The 19,619-nt window shown below is 39.2% G+C and overlaps 1 protein-coding gene across 1 annotated transcript; it reads left to right on the top strand.

The window, feature by feature from the left end:
• Positions 1–13,704: 13,704 nt before the first annotated feature.
• Positions 13,705–18,464, top strand: LOC116261272 (protein FIZZY-RELATED 2-like). The gene is made up of 10 exons (XM_031639956.2): positions 13,705–14,336; positions 14,437–14,559; positions 14,897–15,001; positions 16,131–16,310; positions 16,426–16,488; positions 16,592–16,786; positions 17,365–17,466; positions 17,551–17,613; positions 17,783–17,851; positions 18,082–18,464. The coding sequence occupies exons 1-10, from the start codon at positions 13,815–13,817 to the stop codon at positions 18,133–18,135; spliced, it is 1,476 nt and encodes a 491-aa protein (XP_031495816.1). The 5' UTR covers positions 13,705–13,814; the 3' UTR covers positions 18,136–18,464.
• Positions 18,465–19,619: the final 1,155 nt, after the last annotated feature.

Here is a 19,619-nt window from a genome sequence, read left to right as displayed (position 1 = left end):
ATGATGATGATCGTGAAGGCCATGGTGGTGATACTCTCTCTCTTTATTGTGTCACTGTGTCCCGATCACCACTGACAGCTGTCCATGTCTCACGAACCTGGCCCCGATAGGGAGGGAGGAAGCTTTTTCCCCTCCCTTTCTCGTCCACCTGCTTCATATCAATCTACAGTCTGTCCCGGGACATGAAACGAAACGAAAAGAGAAAAGAAAGGAAAGGAGAAGAGAAGCGTGTGAGAGAGGTGTCGAGTTGGTTGTTTGGGGGAACATGCGCAAACAGGGTCCACTTCGTTGCCCGTGTGCATGTGAGTGCGCCTGACTTGATTTGACCATAATCAATATCACTTCGTGTTTGCAACATGAACGCGACAATCCACCAAGTCCGACTTATCTCCCTATAATTCTGAAGAATGACGAAGAATGTTGGAGTGTAGAGCTTGACATATGTTGATAGTCTTCTTTAATTTTCACAAATATTTTTGTAAGGGCATTTATGTTTTTTTCTTTTTTCTTTTTTTGTGAGCTTTTGTCTTAACCTCATTTTTATTCATGAGAGTGCGGTTTTTGCTTGTATTTTGTAACTTTTCATTATAGTGAAAACTGCTTTTTGTGGCGGTCGTACATGTAAGAGAACATTGTTTTTTTCGAATCATGTAGAATCTTTAGTGTCTTTTTTTTTTTCTTTCTGTTCTTTGATTTGATTCTCTTAGTGTGTTAAAGAGAATGTTAAGAGAGCCGAGTTCCTAACAAAACTACTAACTTAAAAAAGAGACTTTAAACATATGAAATAGTTCTCGACAAGATAACTAGATCGATCAATAATAGTACTTGACTAGCTCAAAATTGACAGATCCATCCTTTATGTTTATGTGGGGCTTGGGGCCAAGTCAAGTTAAATATCCTCGTAAAATTAACAGGGTAGGTGGAAGTGGGACTCTCTTCTAATCTTTTTTTTTTTTTTTTTTTTTTGAAGAAATCCATTAAAAGAATTTCCTTAACTGTTACCAAAAAAATTTAATAAAGCAACAACGATCCACCAACATAAGAAACGCATGTTTCAGGCAAGATTTACCTTCTACGAAAAGAAAACTAATAAGTAGGTGGGAAGTAACAGCCGATACCATCAATAGTAGATTATTCTTCTCATCAATCATGATCGTCTACTGTATCTTACAAAATTAATAATGGCGACCATGGGCGCGGAGGAGGAAGAAGGTAGGGGTTGCTACCATTCAAAAAGTTTCCAATTAGGTGGTAACTGTATAGATTGTAAAGCAATGTTGTCGAGATTGGTATATGATCGGTATCAAGTAAAATGACAATAATATTCTTTTTTAGAATATATATATATATAAAGTTTGTTAAGAGAAATTACACATCCAATATATGTATAGATATCATAAAGATTTTGAAAAGACAGGTAGAGAATGGTTCCAAAACAAGTTTCTCTTTTATAGCTACGTTTCTTTTTGGAGCAGAACAATGGCGTTGTGAAATTGGTGGTTTTTTTTTTTTTTTTTGACTTGGAAATTCATGGGCAACTGGCAACAGCCAACATCATTCTTTGAACACAGCATGAAGGAATGTCAAGAGTTTTGGATGTGTAGCAACTTCATTATAAAAGCAGAAGCGAATTTATCTAGATATATATTCATCCTATTAAATAGGCAATCACATGTTTCTTTCGATACTTTATTTTTAATTAATTTTTTTCTGACTCAAACAAGCTTGCCGCTATCGCAGGCACGGACGCCATGTAACTCATTTCCATATGGTCGATTCTATTCAACAAAAAGGTAAGCATTAATGGATGAACTTGGCCATGTGAACAACTTTGGAGAGGTGTGCCCATAAAATGTCACTCTCAAAACTAGTAGTTTTGATATCAGTAGGTTGCATCGAGAAAGTGCTTTTACGATGGTTTTTTATGATCAGCATGAGCGGAAGAAACAGATTTTATTTACTGATGGAAACTCTTTTGTTCTTTTCTCCTTTCCAAAAGAATAAGCAACGAAGCAGCCGCAGATTGGCAGTCGACCTTTCAGTCTTAATCATCCTTTCATGATTCACCTTTTACGGTGCGTAAAACCTTCAACCTACCATTCTTTTGTCCTCCACGAAAGTCTAATCACTGCTTTATGTTTGTCAGAGTTGCCTCCTGTTTGGATAACTTAAGCCAATATATCTTTCTAGCAAATATGCCTGTAGGATTCCCACTTTGTCGCCTTCATCATATTATCTAACATATAATTTGATTCAAAGTGACAAAAGAATTGTATTCCGTGCAGTAATCGAGCTTGGTTTTTAGCGCGTCTTTTTCTTCATGATTGTTCCGACGTAAATTCGTGTCTGATGGATATTTTGATTTTTATATATGCTGCAGATCACGACACGACACGAGTCCAACTAGGTAATATTGGATTAAAGATATAGTATACATGTATATGTATATGTATATATATAGTTTTAGAAACATAAACTCATTTAAACGTTCAACATCATTTAAAGTGTAATAAATGTTTAGTTAATGATCGGGATCCCGTCTATCCTTTTATCAGTTTTGCTGTTAAGTGAATGGTAATTAAAGTTACTTCTTTTCTTCGCCCTTCAAGCAGTAAAATACAAACCAAGTACGGTTTCTCAAAGATGATGTATTCTTTTTTACATTATTAAACTTTAAATAACAGCTAAAAAAACGATGCAGTAAGAGTTACTGAGCTGCAGCCAAACTTAAGACGGTGCATAGGCCAAGAAAGAAGTTGAGAGCTCAACGGCTACGACACAAGAAGCTCGGTTCATGGATATTTTAGTAATTTTGACTCATTAACTCACATTTAAACGAAAGACAGGAAACATAAAATCTGTAATTCATTAACTGTACATCGCGTTTGCAGCATTATTAGAACCTTATATATATTTTTTATGATTCAAAAGTTTTAAGTATTTCAATGAAAAATCTCTCTTAACTGCATAGAATAATTAGTTTGTCAACAAGATAGTCTATAAACATGCAACACAACCAAATTTCTCCAGTCTTTTTTTGGTGACGAATTCTCTTTTTGGTATACGTAGGCACTCTTAGTATATATAGGCATAGACAAGTCATAATTATATATAAGGGGAGGGGGCAGTTATATGTAAAAACTTTGTCAGGAATACAACTGCTCCGACCATATTTGTGACAACCTAGCCCACTCCCACATAGGTTTGGGCTCCTAGTTTAGCATATCTCAACTCGTCTCTTAGCAATTTCATTTCAAACTAACCTATCACTTAATATCACTCAATTACCTGTCTTTTTATAAGTTTTTAAAGATTTTCAATAACTTTCAATACAAAATTAAACTTTTTGGATATCACACTGTTAGTGTTAGTGTGCATCATGCATGTTAAATTATTTTGGTCATTTGATTAATTGATCAATTTGTCCTAGAGTAAGAAACGTGAGAGAGTATGTAAGAGGGAGAGATAGTGTGAGCGTATGTCTATATATAAGATAAAATCCTAGAGCCATCTATTCATCTGGCCTCTCACATTACGCAACTCAATGCATACATTGAACTGCGTATCTGGGCAGCCAGAAATCTTATTATATGTAAAAGCAACAACAGAATTGTACACAGAATTCCAATCAAAAGATGAAAGCGAAAGCCTTTTATTTCATCTAGTAACTCTGATGAGGTACATGACTAAGGCTCGAAGAGGACATGCCACTTCCATCTGAAAAGGCGCCTAGGAAACTTCCCCCCGCCTACCCATCCAAAGCAGATTCTATTCTCAATGTCTCTACGATTCAAAAACTTTTCTTCTGCAGATACATATAATATTTATTATACATACACTCATAAGCATGAGTTTGTGAACTCTGCTTCATCCTTTACGTGAAAAAAGCGGAGCCTCTTTTCTTCCTCGTGTCCCTTTCACGTAGTTTCAGTAAATCGCCTCTGTTTTCAACCATGAGTTTTTCTTTACATATGGAAAAAAAAAACTTCCGACTTAAAAAGGAGACTGTAGTTCATGTGACCTGTAAAAGTGAAAAACGATCAGAAGAAAATTTTCTATTCATTGTTTTGGCTCGATCGTGTTAATCAGGTGAAAACTTTTTTTTTTCCCCCCTTTTTTACGTTGAGTGAAAGCAGTCGGTCTCATTAATTCATGGAAAGGAGGGGACCAGTCTATACCGACAGTTTCAGATTTACTACCAAAAAAAAAAAAGAGTAAAATATGATATTTTTTTTTTCCTGCAAAAGGGACGGGCGTTGCAATCTTGGTGAAAGGAGAGAGTCACGGGACCCTGTTCATGTCATTTCCTTGTATCACCAAAAGCTTGTCCTTCAAGTACACCTTTCCTGCTACCAAGCTACCGAGAGTCCCTCCGTATCTTCTTTATTTTTATTCATTTATTTTATTATTAATTATTAATTTTAATGACTGATCAACTTTTCTAGAGGTTATTAATCACGAATAAATTAGTAAGCTGAGTGGTGTAAATGTGATGCTATATATGAATCACTAATGCACGAGCAAGAAGAGCAGACTTGGGTCCCCCCCCACTCCTTACTTTTTGTACCTCATGTAAAGATATGTTGCTGTGTGTTGATCTTAATGAAATCGCAAGTCTTGGATGGATTCGTTGATGTCTATTTGGCATGAGATCGACCCTAATTAAGCACTAGACTAGGTGGGTTTGCTCAATTAATTGGACCTTCTAAGTTGAAGATGTGTGGAGTTCAATACTGTGGCTGCGAATGTGTAAGATTATAAGGTGAAGGCCTCTTGGACTCCAACAACAACCTTCGCTTACGCATGTATAGATGTAGGAGTACCCGGCCCGGTCCGTAAGACTGTAATGGAGTTCGAACTCATGATCCGCCGCTTGTAGTGCGAGGACCTCCCTAGTTGGGCTAATCCCTAAATATTGAGTCCTTTCAAGATGTAAAGCTTGTACTACAATCATATGATTTTCCCTTCCAAAGGGAAACTTGACCCCATGGTAGAATTTGTTGGTTGCACTTCATAGACTTTAAAATATAAAATTAAATATAGCTTTAGCTTGCTTAAAAAGAGGAATCCTAAGATAATTATATACCTTGTCACATGTGGACCATAAACGTCTCATTATACCAACCCTTTTTGGTTTGGCCCTTTAATAATTCGATGCAAGTGGCTGCCAATAATGGTTCGAGGATAGCTAGGTATGCTTATTCTTGGAGACATATAGCTACGTACAGTTTTATATTAAAATCCAAATTGAATGGCCAATTGAGCGGTTCAGCTGAATTGACAAAAAAAAAAAAAACGTTATTATGCAATTTAAAATTAAAGATAATATATATATGCACCCTTTAATCGACTTGTAATTATAGCATCGAGTCAACTTGGATTTTGACAACATTAGTTAGATCTACTAATTGATGATCTTCCATTTGATTTTTCATTTTCACGTTCATTCAAAGATATCATAGCGGTGAACTTGGTACTTTTAAAAACTAAATCACCAAATAAATTGTAGGTTGTGTCTGGCAAGATGAGCACATAAAGTGATATACATAGCTCCCATGCATATTTGTTAGGTAACTTCCAGGAAGATGATATATGTTAACGTCCTTTCAAAGTAAAGATTTAAGATAAAAGAGTCATTGGTTTCTTGGTAGTTGAGTGAGCCAAAATGACCGCAAGAGTTTCAGTGAGCTAGTTCAAGCTAGCCAGGAAATTAATAATTCGACTTAAGATCTTTAACTTGAAAGAATATAAGAGTTTGATACATCTTGTCTCCATCTCTTTGCGTGTGGTGGTAGGCCTTACCTACTCCAGCTTCGCGCTCAAGAAACAAGATTTAGGTAGTTGGATGTGTGAAATGTGTTGAGTTCAGGTCAGATCCACAACTATTACTTCATCCAACTAATCAAATATTAGCCCATCGACTGAGGAGTTGATTCAGATTCGTACGTAGTAAAGCCAATAGTAATGCCATTATTCTTTATACAAGTTGCCTCACAGTTAGGCCGAGATATTCGTCCAATTGAATGCATGTTAAATCCACAGTCATTTACTTACAAAGTGAACTAGTTGAAACGTGATTATCAATCAAATTTAAGATCCCATACTAACACCGATCTCGACTCAAGATAATCAAACAAATTGTTCCACTAAAATTGTGTTATGCCCTTATCGGGGTTTAATTTGGGATAAACTTTGCATACTTTTTTTTGCTTATGTTTGTGACCAGACGTATGCATCCAGTGGGGGTTTATGCTGCCAATAATGCAACCGAGTCACATTCGTTACTCAATGTAAAAAAAACAAAAAGGCTGAGTTATTATTTATGCATTTAATTTCTGCAGCGATCGACCTGAGGGCCCACCTTGATTTCTTTTAAATCCTTGTCCTAATTGAGCGCTTGAAAGTGTTGCCTGCTGATGTAAGAAAGGGGGACCAATTACTCACCAAAACCAACCCCCTCAAATCCATTGGATGAAGGAAGTGGACCACAAAATAGATTCATCAAGGAAATATTAATCTCATAAAGATTTTTTTAAAGCTTTTTTTTTTTTTTATAATTTTGCTTGGGTAAACCGCTCTCAAGGCGACATACAGCATGTGTCGGCAAGAGCAAGATGTACGAATGAATGACTGCCTACCAGTCGCTGGCCCAACCAAATTGTGCCAATTGACCCTTGGGCAAGATGCTCTTGAAGTTACTCTCTATTTTGCACGACAAACCCTAGGGGACCTCTTGTTCCCGAATTTTGTTATATATTCTCATTTTATTATCGTTGCACGATCTGCGAAGTGATGTCTGCGAAGTGTAATTCAATGCATAATATTTACATGTTAAATGCAAAAACCAGTCCTCAATGTGCACTGGTCAAGTGCTGGGGAGGGAGAATGTGAATAACGTGATGTTGAAGACCACATGAGTTTTCCCCCTTGTGTTGACCTCATTGGGTTTACTTGCTAAATGCTTACAGGCCAGTGTTTCTTGTTTGTCACTGCGAAGGTGTTACCTATAATGAAGACGAAGGAAGGAATCAAAGGGTTACATCAAGTGAAGTGGAGGGTAGCTTGGCAATGTCCCATTGGGTGCCGGAGCGCGGCCACATATTCAATGGATGAGTAGGCCCTCCTCCGGCCCAGCCACACGTGGCACTGTGTTCGACGAGTCAATGCACGTGGATCCATGGACCAGATCCGTTTTCCCAGGCCCTGTGGTGCTCCTCACAAAAACATTTTGATCCAACCACACATGGGCCAACAGAAGCAATGAAGGAGATAGCTACCCAAAATTATGATGTGCTCCTCTTTTGATCTCCACACGAAATTTCGAAGAATCCGGGCTAAAGAGATTATCCCAAGTGAATGTTTGTGATAAATTGACACGATGGAACATGAACTCTCAATAATGCATCAGAAAAGTGCAGGCACCATCTCTACAATGTGCATGGGCGCTGAACGTCTTCAATGGTTCGGCATTTTCAGATAGCTACCAAGTTGACGAGAAGAATATTAAAGAAAAACTTACAAAGTTGTGGAACCAATTAGCCCTTCATTCAATTATTGCCAACCCCATGATGTTGTCCGTGTGGGGTTCACTTCCTTTCCGTCGGTATTTCTTTATCCTAATCACATGTCAAAAAGAGTAACTGCTTACTGCTATATTTGTAAAAGTTATCTGCAGATTTGCCATGTACGCCATAATATGAGTACTGTCTCTGCAATTCAACAGCAAGCAACTGCAGAAATTACTTAACCATTTCAGTATTAATAAAGAAACTAATTTTGATCAGGAATACGTACCTTTACCTTTTGTCTCTTTAATGTTTATGATTTATGATATAATTAAGAAGATGACATAATAAGCTGGGGGATCATTATTTCTTGGAGTTCGAGAAGACCTGTGGGGTATTTTTCACCGTTACTGATCCTGTGAGGGTGTAAGACTGAATTTACTCTCAAAATGTCAGACTTGGAGGATGAAAGATCAGTAATTCAAGCTTGATTAGATGATTCATTGATTAGGTTGGATTCGCTAAATCATGAATCAGATTCCACATGTTACATCCCAGCTGGCGTTCATGTTGTTAATACCATGGATCTCCTCTGCGGTGATATTTCTGAGCTCCAACTCAGAACTTCATTTGAAGCTTCGATCGAGCACGTGATGTCCCATCGTCTTGGCATACATCACAGATTGATAAACGGAGCTATCATGGGCAAGAACAATGAAAGTGCTGCATCCTTAAGCCATGGCTCTTTCTGATCATCATGAAAGCTTCGTGGACCAGGCTACCCTGTTGTTTCTGCCTGCCATTAAAAAGACCATATATCTCCTTGATTTCAATTTTGTTTCCTGAACCCCCCAAAAAGAAAGGAAAAGTAAAATGAATGATGTGGAGTTGTCAATTATGTGCTTTGATAAATAACCGGAAGAAAATAAGTCGGATTCGAACCTGATCTCGAAGTCACACTGTTGAATCGGACCTACTCCTTTCAAAGACGGTATATAAGATCAAAATCAGAGAACGACCATATAACGTCGATCCAGCCAAGTGAGACCCCAAAGACTCAACATGCAGACCATACCATCTGCCAAATCACTGTCTCAATGTGATCTGGAATCTCCAACGTGCATTTTTATGTGATAGGCGCTCCATTAAAGGCGCTAGACTATATGATCTGCCAAACCACTGTCTCCAACGTGCATTTAGCTTGTGTCGTATCGGCAAGGCGACAGTATGATATGCGTCGGCCGTTAAGTTCCGATATGCAGCACCGCTTCTTCTAAGTTACAAGTGGTTTAGAGTTTGATGCCCGGCGCATGCCTGCCCTTCCATGTCTGTAGTATGCGTCAAGAGTCTGCCTATCTCCAGCTTCAAATATGTTTATCTGAATGCTAACGTTTACAATATCCAATTTGATTGTAAAATGTTAATCTGTCCATTAACTATCGACCTCATTACAACCTTTTATATATTGTAAATTGGGGAGAAACCATTGCCAATAGAAGCCTGGCATTCGATATTGAAAGTTCAGCCAACACAAGGAAGCATACTAACTGCATAAATTCCCAAAAGCCAATATCCTGATTCCATGACAGTAAAATCATGTTGGTTTTAACATCAAAACAAGTTCTTTTAAGCTGGCTTTGATATTTTCCGTGTCATACAGGCGAGCTATAAAGGGAGTATCAGAACGCAGCAGGAAAGCAGATCCTTTTAACTTCTTGTCACATCCAGCTGGCTGGTGTGGGATGTGCTCCATATTCAAGCACTGAAGCGGTCAAAGCCCAAATCTGAGATCCTGCATCTCTGAATTAAATAAATAACGGCAGAAAATTGGAAGTTCTAAGATCCAAGTGCCTGCTTCTAATATCTCCCTGAGAGGTCAATTATATGGAGATAATGAATGATAAAGGGAGCAAACCTCAGAGGAGGTGCATGAAATCCTCCCCGGGTCCCTGTTTCACCAACAAAGTCCCCATCATCTTGGACAGGCGTCGAACTTAAGACCTTTAACACGAAAGTGGCAATTAGCAGTTACTTCAATCCCTAGCGCACATCTCTTGGCATAAACTGGCAAGGATCTAGCTCCCCATTCCTCCCTCTCTCGCACGTTTATTTTGGTCACAGCTTGAGGAATTAATTAGTAGTAAATCATGTCGACAATGATTCAGCAAGCAAGCTACAATTGTCACTTGATACAAGATCAAATGTTTTGTTGACAAGTGAAGTAGACGTGTTATCAATCTCCTAAAGAAAATCTTTGTTGCTTAGTCAATGACAGAGGTGCCGCCCTTATTTTGGTCTTGGTCCATCACTGCGGCTTACACAAAATTCTAAGAAGAGAAGCTTGTAGGAAAAATGAATGTCAACCCTATATATAACTTAGATCCAAAAATTGGTAGTCTTGACGTCCAAAATAATTTTTAATAATAAACTTGACAAAGTATACTTAATAAAAACTTAATAACACCAACAAAGTTCACAAAATGATCTCAATAAATTATGATGGAAATGCATCAAGTATACTGCATTATTTGTCAAGATAACTCCCACACTCAGCTCACAAAGTGAACACACGAGCCAAACCCTTGCTCAAGACACTCAGCACTCTCTTCTTACTCAATACACTCAAGCTCACCAAGTGAGCAACCCACTTGCTCAAAGACTTGAGACTCAACCCAACTTCCAATACTCACATATTATGCCTAACATCCCTATTTATAGGGAGGGGTAGTCGGTGGTGGCTCTTTACAAAGCTGCCCAAGTGTGTCCCCGTTTTCAATATTGTTTGGTGTTCTTGAACCAAGAAAGAACCAACGAACACTAAATATGTATTCTGGGAGAACTGCTCGGTTGATCTTCTCATGCATACGCAAAAGCATTTTTTAGTTGTTTAAAGGTGACTGCTCTCTAAATAAAGCGTCATGCCCGCACACCTCTAAGATACTTCTTTATCTCACCATGTCCGCTTCAAGTCACATGCAGTGAATTATGTTAGTAATTTAATAGTTTTATCTTTTTTTTTTTCATCCCTGTGCTTTTCTCCTCTGTGTTTGTGTCTGTACTGAGCATGCATTGATAGGAAGGTTTCTCACAATTCATTCAATGTTCTTCTAGTGAGTAGAAAGTTAACAACTTACTGTCCAAAGGTGACCTAAAGGACCCTCTATTTGTCCACCATGCTTCTAGGATGCTAAGTTGCATCGGAACTTGAGTGAGGTATGGTACACCCAAAAAAGACCCAAAGACTTCCCATCCACCACTTGCCCAATGTTCTTATTAGTGACAAAATTTCTAAGATAATCTGAATAAACTATTCATGCTCATCCACCCTTTCTATCCTCCACTCGGATACCAATTATTTAAATTTTTTTAGTCGGTTCATAGAGTTTTCGAACCGGTTCAGCCCAATTTCCAGCGATACAAGTGTTTTGGATTTGGTTTTAGACCTATACAAGCTATTTTAAGCTTGGTTCAGTGGTCCTTGACTTATTCAATCACATTTTTGAAATGTGTTCATGACATTTCGTATATTTACATGTGTTTCTTGATTGTTTATATGGTTTTTGGAGCCAAATACAAGGCAATTTTTTTGCATGTTTTGTCATGTTTATTTTTTTGCATGTTTTGTCATGTTTTATTGTTGTTTATGGTTATGCATGTACCCAAATGAATGTGGAATGTGAATTTAATCTCTAGTCATGTCTAATGAGTAGATTTATGTTTTATGTAGCAAAAGTGACATCTACTGTGTAGATTTGCTTATTTAAAGCATTAGATGTTGGTATGTTTAATCTATCTGAGTGGTAATCAACCCAAAGGAAGTTTGCTGATTGGCATGATTAAGCATACATGACAATAAGGCTTTCATGTGAATGATGAAGTATAGGGCTCATTGTTTGACATGATTAATTGTCTTATTTTCATTGATCAAGCGTACTACTTGCAATTGATAATTTAGTCCAAAGATTGAATATCAATGGTGCACCATATCTTGTGATGCGATTCTGACCATTGTTTTAAATTCATTTATGTATTATTTCATTTCTATATGTGTATCGATGTGAGCATGTTTTGGTATGTTGTTCTTTGTATAATGAGTTTTTATGCTTCAGTTATGATTGTTTTGAGTTGCATAGATCAAGACTTTGTGCTTTGGGATGAGTGCCCACTTGCTTTAACGGATTAAAATTCCTGTGAGGACAAGTAGAACTTTGAGTGGTGAGATCGTTCCAATGTTATGACCAAAAGAAGTCAACCCCTCCAAACTTCAAGGAGCTCTATTTTTGAAGAGGCTAGTGTCAATATGTTCCTCAATGGAGTTGAAAAACGTTTTGTAAAAAACGAAAAGGCTGAAACAGGTGCCCCTTTGGGTAAGCTTGTTTTATTAAAGTATAAAGGTAAGGAGAACGTAAAGGAGCACATTATGAAAATGTTTTATCTTGCTTCAAAGTTACATGCTCTGGGTCTCAGTCTACTTGAGGACTTCATGACACCTGGCAGAGAGGTATGGAAGCCAAGTAGTATGTCGTCCAAGTTCCCAACCGTATCTTCAAAAGAATGGATATTACGACAGAGTAAACCAACTTTAAACATTGATCCATCTGGCCTAAGAATGAGAAACACAAGTTTGTGAAAGATGTCCTTCTGGAATACCACAATTTGTAGATGGTAGTTCTCGTCGTTGTCAGGATTAGGCCACGGATCTGCCCAAAGGCCAGTCCCAAACCAGACAGTGGTCTCTCCATAAAAGCTTTTTTCTGCTAATAATGCATTTCATAAGTTCTGAACACAACCCAAACGCGGGATGAAACTATCCTAGCGGGGGGAAGAGGGTCCCCATGGATAGTATGGTTCATCGACTTTCAGCTATTCCCCACAAGCATAGGGAAAACAGAGCACCACACATTATGAAGCCAGCTCTCTTGAAACTAACAGAGTGCCAATAGATAAGAGACAATATGAAATCCTCTTCAGTAGGAAGCTTGCCGAATCTTCTCATAAGTATCGACGCTGCAAAAGGCACTAGCCTCCTCCCCATCCCACACAAGAGAATCTGGCTTATAAGCCACAAGATGGGGATGTCTGGTTTCCTTCAATGTGTATGTGTGTGAAATCAGCAGTCGTTTAATTGGCCATTGCTTCTCCCAGTTTCTATCTGTGGCAACAAGGGCTGCCATCAGTAGTCTTTCCCTCTGCTGGAGCAAGAGCTGCCTGCTGGCAGCCCTCAGGGCCTCAGCTCACTTTAGTCTTTGTTTTTTTTTTTTAATTAACAACATTAATGGTTGTTTCTATCAATTTCATTCTATGCTATCAAGCTAAGAAAGATGTTCTTAAAATTCTTTATCCATTCTCATCGTACGCTCAGCAAAAAAAATGGAACGGCAGTAAATTTTCCATTCTATGTTTTTGAAAACATCTTTCCAAAAACTTTATTCATTTTCAAACTGTCGAACTATACCTTAGGCTGTGTTTGATGCACATGAATCTTACTGTGTATCGGGTGAAAATTCTAAATATATGCGCGTTTCCCAATCGACGAATGGTTGATCTGTTTTGGTCATTGTGTTCGACCATTCGGGAGAATCGGGACATGAAACCAGTAGACTTAAAAATGAACATTTAAATGATTTTTAATGCTTAATTACTGATTTTGTGGTTAAGGGGCCGAGTTACCAACTTGGCTTATTAATTTGTTTTTTAGGTGGATGGTCGAAGACCTAAGCTGTTGATGTACCACAACGATAAAATTTTTTATCTATGACAAATTTTTCTTGTCCAACAAACAAAATTTTTTTCTTGAATCAAATTTTGAGGCCATCGTGACTTGGATTTGAAAAAAAAAAAAGCTAAAATCTACACACCGTACATTTTTCTTGGAAATGTTTTAGTAAAAACTTTACCACCCAAAACACTCCCTTGCCATCAAACGCAGCTTTAAGTATAGAGTCAGAAATAATAAAAAAAAGAAAAAAAAAAAAGTTTCCCTAATTTCCCTCTCACATATACCCTGGGGTTGTATCGCGAGGCGTATGCCCAAAGAACGATCAAAAATCTATGTAGGTTGGTAGTTAAGATTCGACAGATACGAAAGAAAAAGGAAAATTTGCACGCCTGGCTTTCTCTCTTGGACCCTCGGGTCGTATCACCAAACAATGACCACCTATATAAGCGATGGCGCGAACGCTACCGCGTTCCTCGACAGAGGGGGAAGACAAAGGGAGGTCGGCTCCGATGGATCCATTGCTTCATCTTGCAGCCGCAGCAGCAAAAGGGGAGAAATTCCTCTCAACCCTCTAGAGGCAGGCCACCACCATGGAGGAGTCTGCAGGGTCATCGTCCATGGAACTATCCACCCCAGCGAGGCGCCCTCAACTCAATCTTCCTGCTTCCGTTTCTCCTTCTTCTCTTTCCTTGGACACCCATCTCCCATGGATAACTAGAGAGCCGTCTGCTTCCCCCAACATGTCCTCTCCCTCGCCCTCGCCTTCGCCCTCCTCGAGGACCATCTATAGCGACCGCTTCATACCTAGCAGAGCGAGCTCTAACTTCGCTCTCTTCAACATCTCGCCTCTTCCTAAGAATGAGAAGGAAGATGGGTCTGGCACGTACACCACGCTACTGAGATCGGTGATTTTTGGGGGCAGTGATTTTGATGGCTTCTCCCCTGCAACGCCAGAAAAAGTGAATGGTGAGAGAGCCAACAAGAACATTTTCAGGTTCAAGACCGAGCTTAGGCGATTGCCGCGTTCGCATCTACGCTCAGACGACGCCCTGCCCGACGCTCTGCCGAACCCGCCGAAGGCGCCAAGGAAGGTCCCCCGTTCGCCTTATAAGGTCTGTTTGACGGCTTTCATGGATCTGTTTTGTTGGTCTTTCCTCCTCTGTGATTTGGGTTTCTATATATTTATCTTGGTGGCTTGTGTTTCTGTTGTAGGTATTGGACGCGCCGGCATTGCAGGATGATTTCTATCTGAATCTGGTAGATTGGTCATCACATAACGTATTGGCAGTGGGTCTGGCTAATTGTGTGTACCTCTGGAGTGCTTGTAGCAGTAAGGTGAATTGTTGAACTGTAGACTATTAGATACATTTTTTTTCTGTTCCTTGACCATTCTCTTGTTGGTGGTTTGATCTGCTGGCTTCATAAGCTCTGCTTGGTCTAGCTTAATTTTGATGAGCTGACATTTGTAAGAACGAGGAATAAGCAAATGTTCTCCATGAGTAGCACATTCTAGATATCCCATCTTCGTACTGTTGTATGTTCATCATGCCTGAAATTAGATATGTGACTTTTTTCATTCGTGCTGGAGGGAGGTACTTTCCCGCAATGTTTCTACACAATGACTAAGAAAGGCTTTATCTGCGTGGATTCTTTTGTCGTATGATATTTTCAGGTGACCAAGCTGTGCGAGTTGGGACTTGATGACAGCGTTTGTTCTGTGAGCTGGGCACAACGGGGCACTCATTTATCTGTTGGAACTAAGCTTGGCAAAGTTCAGGTGCTGTATCTACACAACGCATAGTTCGTGAAGTGATATTTAGTTTTCAGTTCATCTAAATTGTTCATGAACTTCAATTAATTAACTGTTCACCTGATGTATTGGTTTAGAATGTACCTATTGCTTTTTGCCTAAAACTTGCTTTTCTTTATGTTCAGTTTTCTGATTCTTTATCCTGCATAATTTTCTACAACTAGAAGAAAATGCGTGTAGGAAGAAAGGTAATCTTTCAAGTTAGCAAAGCTACATCAAGGTTTGTTGCTGCTGGGATGTTATTTCTGATGGTGGGGGTTAGGGACTGCAGTCGGAAGATAAATTGATATTCTATCTAAAGTATCTTCCATATCATATGGATTGTATATATGTTGGTTGATCTGCTGAGAAGGATGCCTGTGTATGTTAGGAAGTCATGTAGCATGAATGTAACTACGATCACCAGTGCAAGGAATATCTTCATCTTAGCCCATCCCTAGTTTGAATATTCTAATACTGACAAATTTATTTATTGGTCATCACCCCCTGGGTTATAACTTATAAATCATGGCCTTGCTAGGACTTTCCCTGGCACATTAATCCCCCTAGGGTTTTCTGTTGTGTTGCTTAGGTACCTAACTTTTGGTATCTGGCCAACCTTTGTGTCTTGAGTTTGAGTCCTGGAGTAGGTGATATGAGGAAAGGGCTAACTGAATTACAATAATATTTAGTGGGTCCTTGCCAGGACTAAGGAGGGATGACCCAGCTGACACTGGCTCATTTAATATTCCTTATACAGAACATTGAAGGAATGCATTACTTCAAATTTGAGCTGGATAGGATGTTTAGAGTAGAATGTGAAGGATATCAGTTGTAGAGCATGACAGTACATTAAGATCTTGGTGGTCGAGTGATCTAGCTTTGGGCTCATCAATCGCCCTAGGCGTTCTAATATATTCAAAATGTCCCCATCCATAGCATTTTTCATAAAGGATTTCACTCCGCTACATGCCAATTTGTTATTGTTTTCATCCCATTATGAACAAGTTTGTGATGTTTATGGTATGAAACTTGTCTGACGTCCTATACATTTTATCTTCAATAGCTGTCATCGTATTTGATGTGATAAGTACATTTGGTGCTTTAATTTTTCCAGATTTGGGATGCTTCTCGTTGTAAGAAGGTCAGAACAATGGAGGGTCATAGGATGAGAGTTGGGGCTCTTGCTTGGAGCTCCTTTATATTATCTTCAGGCAGTCGTGATAAAACAATATGTCACCATGATATACGTTCTCAGGAAGATTGTGTTAGTAAATTGACAGGCCACAAGTCCGAGGTGAGTGATGGTGTTCTTAAGCATTTTTCTTATTGGCCTATTATGCACCAATTTGAACTCTTGAATCTGCTTAATTGATCCACTGATCAGCAATAATCTTTTCTTTTGAATTTAGGTTTGTGGGCTAAAGTGGTCATATGATAATCGTGAACTTGCATCTGGTGGGAATGACAATAGGGTAAGTTGGATTACATGTCCCCAAAGCTAGTAATTTGAAGGAACTACTGAGGTGCTGCTTTTTTGGTGCTAATCTTGGTCAATGGTGTTGTAACTTCATGAAGCTTTTCGTTTGGAATCAACATTCAACACAACCAGTTTTAAAATTCAGTGAGCACACAGCAGCTGTGAAGGCTATTGCTTGGTCTCCCCATATGTATGGTCTTCTTGCATCTGGAGGTGGCACTGCAGATCGATGTATTCGGTTTTGGAACACAACTCTCAATACTCACTTGAGCTGTATGGACACTGGAAGTCAGGTCTTTCTCTCTCCTTCCCCCTCCCCCACACCCCAGCCCTGCCCCTTCTCTCTCTGTTCCTCCCACCACCCACATACACATAAAAAGAATTGTATTTTTAGAGGTTCATTTTATGATACGGGTTTGAAAACTTGGAAGCATTTGCATGCACGCATCTTATAGTCACTGAGACATTCTTTAATAGCTGCTTTTGTTCGAGTCGATTTACCCAATTTATGTTTTATGATGTAAAAGTTTTGGCATTTGGCTCTATCTGCAATAGAAAAGCAGTCAAGGACACTGAATCCTGACTACTGACTGCCTTGACTTCCCAGCCTATTCTATCCTCTGCCCTCATTTAATGTGATTTAGTGTGCGGAGGGAGAGGACAGACAGCCACGGTAGTCGGGGTTGTTAGAATTGGTAGTTCTTAGGATTTAATTTCCTCATATCTAGGCCAATCAACACTTCTTGCCATGCACTTTTGATTTTTAAGAAAACACAGTAGTGCTTGGTAGAAACCTAAGCAAAATTGCTTTTATTTAATTGTCTTCCCTCTTTCTGCAGTAATTTTGCAACCATGATTTTCTTATTTTCAGGTTTGCAATCTTATATGGTCGAAGAACGTTAATGAGCTTGTAAGCACTCATGGCTACTCACAGAACCAGATAATTGTTTGGCGATACCCAACGATGTCAAAGGTATGTTGTACTCTGTTTCTTTTGCAGTGTCTTGGTGTCAAGTATTCCTTTGTCATTAGTTACTAAATTACCTATAATTTGCAGCTGGCAACACTTACTGGTCATACATATAGGGTGCTTTATCTTGCGATCTCACCTGATGGGCAGGTGATCAACTTATTTCTATCTTCTATACTTTATTATATACTCTCCTTTTGCTCTGTGTGTGCGTGTCATCTGTCTTCTCATGATTTTCTGCAAAATTATACTATTTTCCTGTTTTTTTTTTTCAATCGTTATGTTTGGTAGCATTGAAGTTGAAAATTGGCTTGTGCAGACCATTGTTACTGGTGCTGGCGATGAAACCCTTCGATTTTGGAATGTGTTCCCTTCTCCTAAATCACAGGTTTGTATGGCGTGGGCTGACTCTATAACCATGATTGTGGTTTTATATGTTCCGGTGCAGATAGCTAAAAGTTCATGTTATTTTGGTTTTTTTTTCTAAAGTTTACCTTCCTGGGAGCTGGAAACGTTTTTTTTTTTTTTTGGGTGTTCACTGAAAGGCGTCACGCTAAAAGCCAGTAGCCCAACTATTACGCATACTTTGGTTGTTCTGAGACGTTCTCGTGTTGGCAGGGCACAAACAGTGGCCTTGGAGGATCATCCTTTGGGAGAAGTCAGATTCGTTGAACACATTCTGTAGCGTTGGAGTTATTGCTTTTTTGCTCCATTTTCTAAATGCTGGTCGTTTATTTCTCGACGTGCTAGAAACCTGCTTGCAGCAGGGAAGGTTTACTTTCAAGTTTCAAGCATGGCCATAGAAGAGGAGCTCCGAGAGAAAGAGAGGCAGTTAGGGTTGGCAAACTGGTCGACGTGGTGCTTTTGTTACGGATATCTGCTGTTACTGTGGTTTCCGTATGGGGATGTAGATAACAATTGCTCTGGAATGAGTTCATGATATATTCTGATTTTGTATAGTACTTACAAAGAAAAACAAATGCACAGCTTCGGTTCCTACATCTGTTTCTTTGGTCAGTTGTGCATTTGTGCGTATGCGCGCTTGAGGGCGCTTACGCCCTGGCAATGCATGCGCAAGCCCATGGAACTGTGTACTTTATTTGGGCCTCATGGTGAGGGAGTCCAATTTAATCCTAAGTCAAGAGTTAAAGGCTTTTAATTTGAACCAGGCGTAACTCCAGCGCGCTTAACCAAAAAGAATGTAATTTACTGCTACTATCAGAGGGGCGCACAGTTTGCCCCGATTTGATTTCACTTTCCCATTTGTTCTTTTTGGGTTTTTCTTTTAACCTCCCCTTCTTTGATGGCCGACTGAGTCCAAAGGAAAAAATTGGTCCTAAACACTTGTCAGAGCAGTAAAACACTTGGGTTGCATCTCTCCAATTCCAAAAATTACCCTGATCCTTCGCCTGACGCAGTTTGTCTCACCTACGAACCCGCTGGTTTTTTTTTTCCTTTATTCTTGCTATGATATGCCATCCAAATGTTGTGCGTCATGCAACTTATGCTCATGTGTCTAATGTTCATTGCTTGACGATGCCAATCCAATTTGGGCCGACGTGCAGAACAAAAAGAAAAAGGGAGATCTGCTGTGTTGGTAACTGCAGTTGCATAAAGAAAAGCATTGCTCCTATGAAGAAAATCAAGCCGCCACATTCGTGTCATTCTTCAAGATATTCCGTACTAGTACGTACAAGCAACCGTTATATTTCTCCAAAGCATCTATTCAAACTCTCCGTTGACGGTTTCGGTTTATTATGTTCAAATTCACCACTGACAAGTGATTGGGCCTTAAAGACTTTAAGTTGACAAACTCGACTCGAGGTGAAAGCTGGGTGTGCACCTGTTGAGTTGAACCGACAGGGCGTTCCTATGAAAAATAACAAGAAATTGTTCTTTCTGGGCCTTGCAAGCAATAAGGCCCATCGGCACCCTAGCTATAAAAACGATCCCTTGCACGTTTTCCAGAGACCACGTATAAACCGAGAAAGAATACATATTACTTGCAGAATTTATACCATATATTCATCCAAACTCCACCAATACTGCAGCTTGCATAATAAATGGCCAACTAAAATGTCTGTGGATTCCGTATTCCATGTCCAAGCCTTATGGAATATGAAGGTCCCTATTGACAAAAACAGGATCATGCTGCA

This window comes from Nymphaea colorata, chromosome 9 (assembly GCF_008831285.2).
Source record: "Nymphaea colorata isolate Beijing-Zhang1983 chromosome 9, ASM883128v2, whole genome shotgun sequence".
In the NCBI taxonomy this organism is placed as follows: Eukaryota; Viridiplantae; Streptophyta; class Magnoliopsida; order Nymphaeales; family Nymphaeaceae; genus Nymphaea; species Nymphaea colorata.
The sequence above is the reverse complement of the archived record's forward strand: the minus strand, read 5'-3'. Positions and strand labels throughout refer to the sequence as shown.

Coding starts and splice junctions, on each gene's coding strand:
- LOC116261272 (XM_031639956.2), top strand. CDS start 13,815: ATGGAGGAGTCTGCAGGGTCATCGTCCATGGAACTATCCACCCCAGCG. Junction 16,311..16,425: donor TGACAGGCCACAAGTCCGAG/GTGAGTGATGGT, acceptor TTTTGAATTTAG/GTTTGTGGGCTAAAGTGGTC. Junction 16,787..17,364: donor GTATGGACACTGGAAGTCAG/GTCTTTCTCTCT, acceptor TCTTATTTTCAG/GTTTGCAATCTTATATGGTC.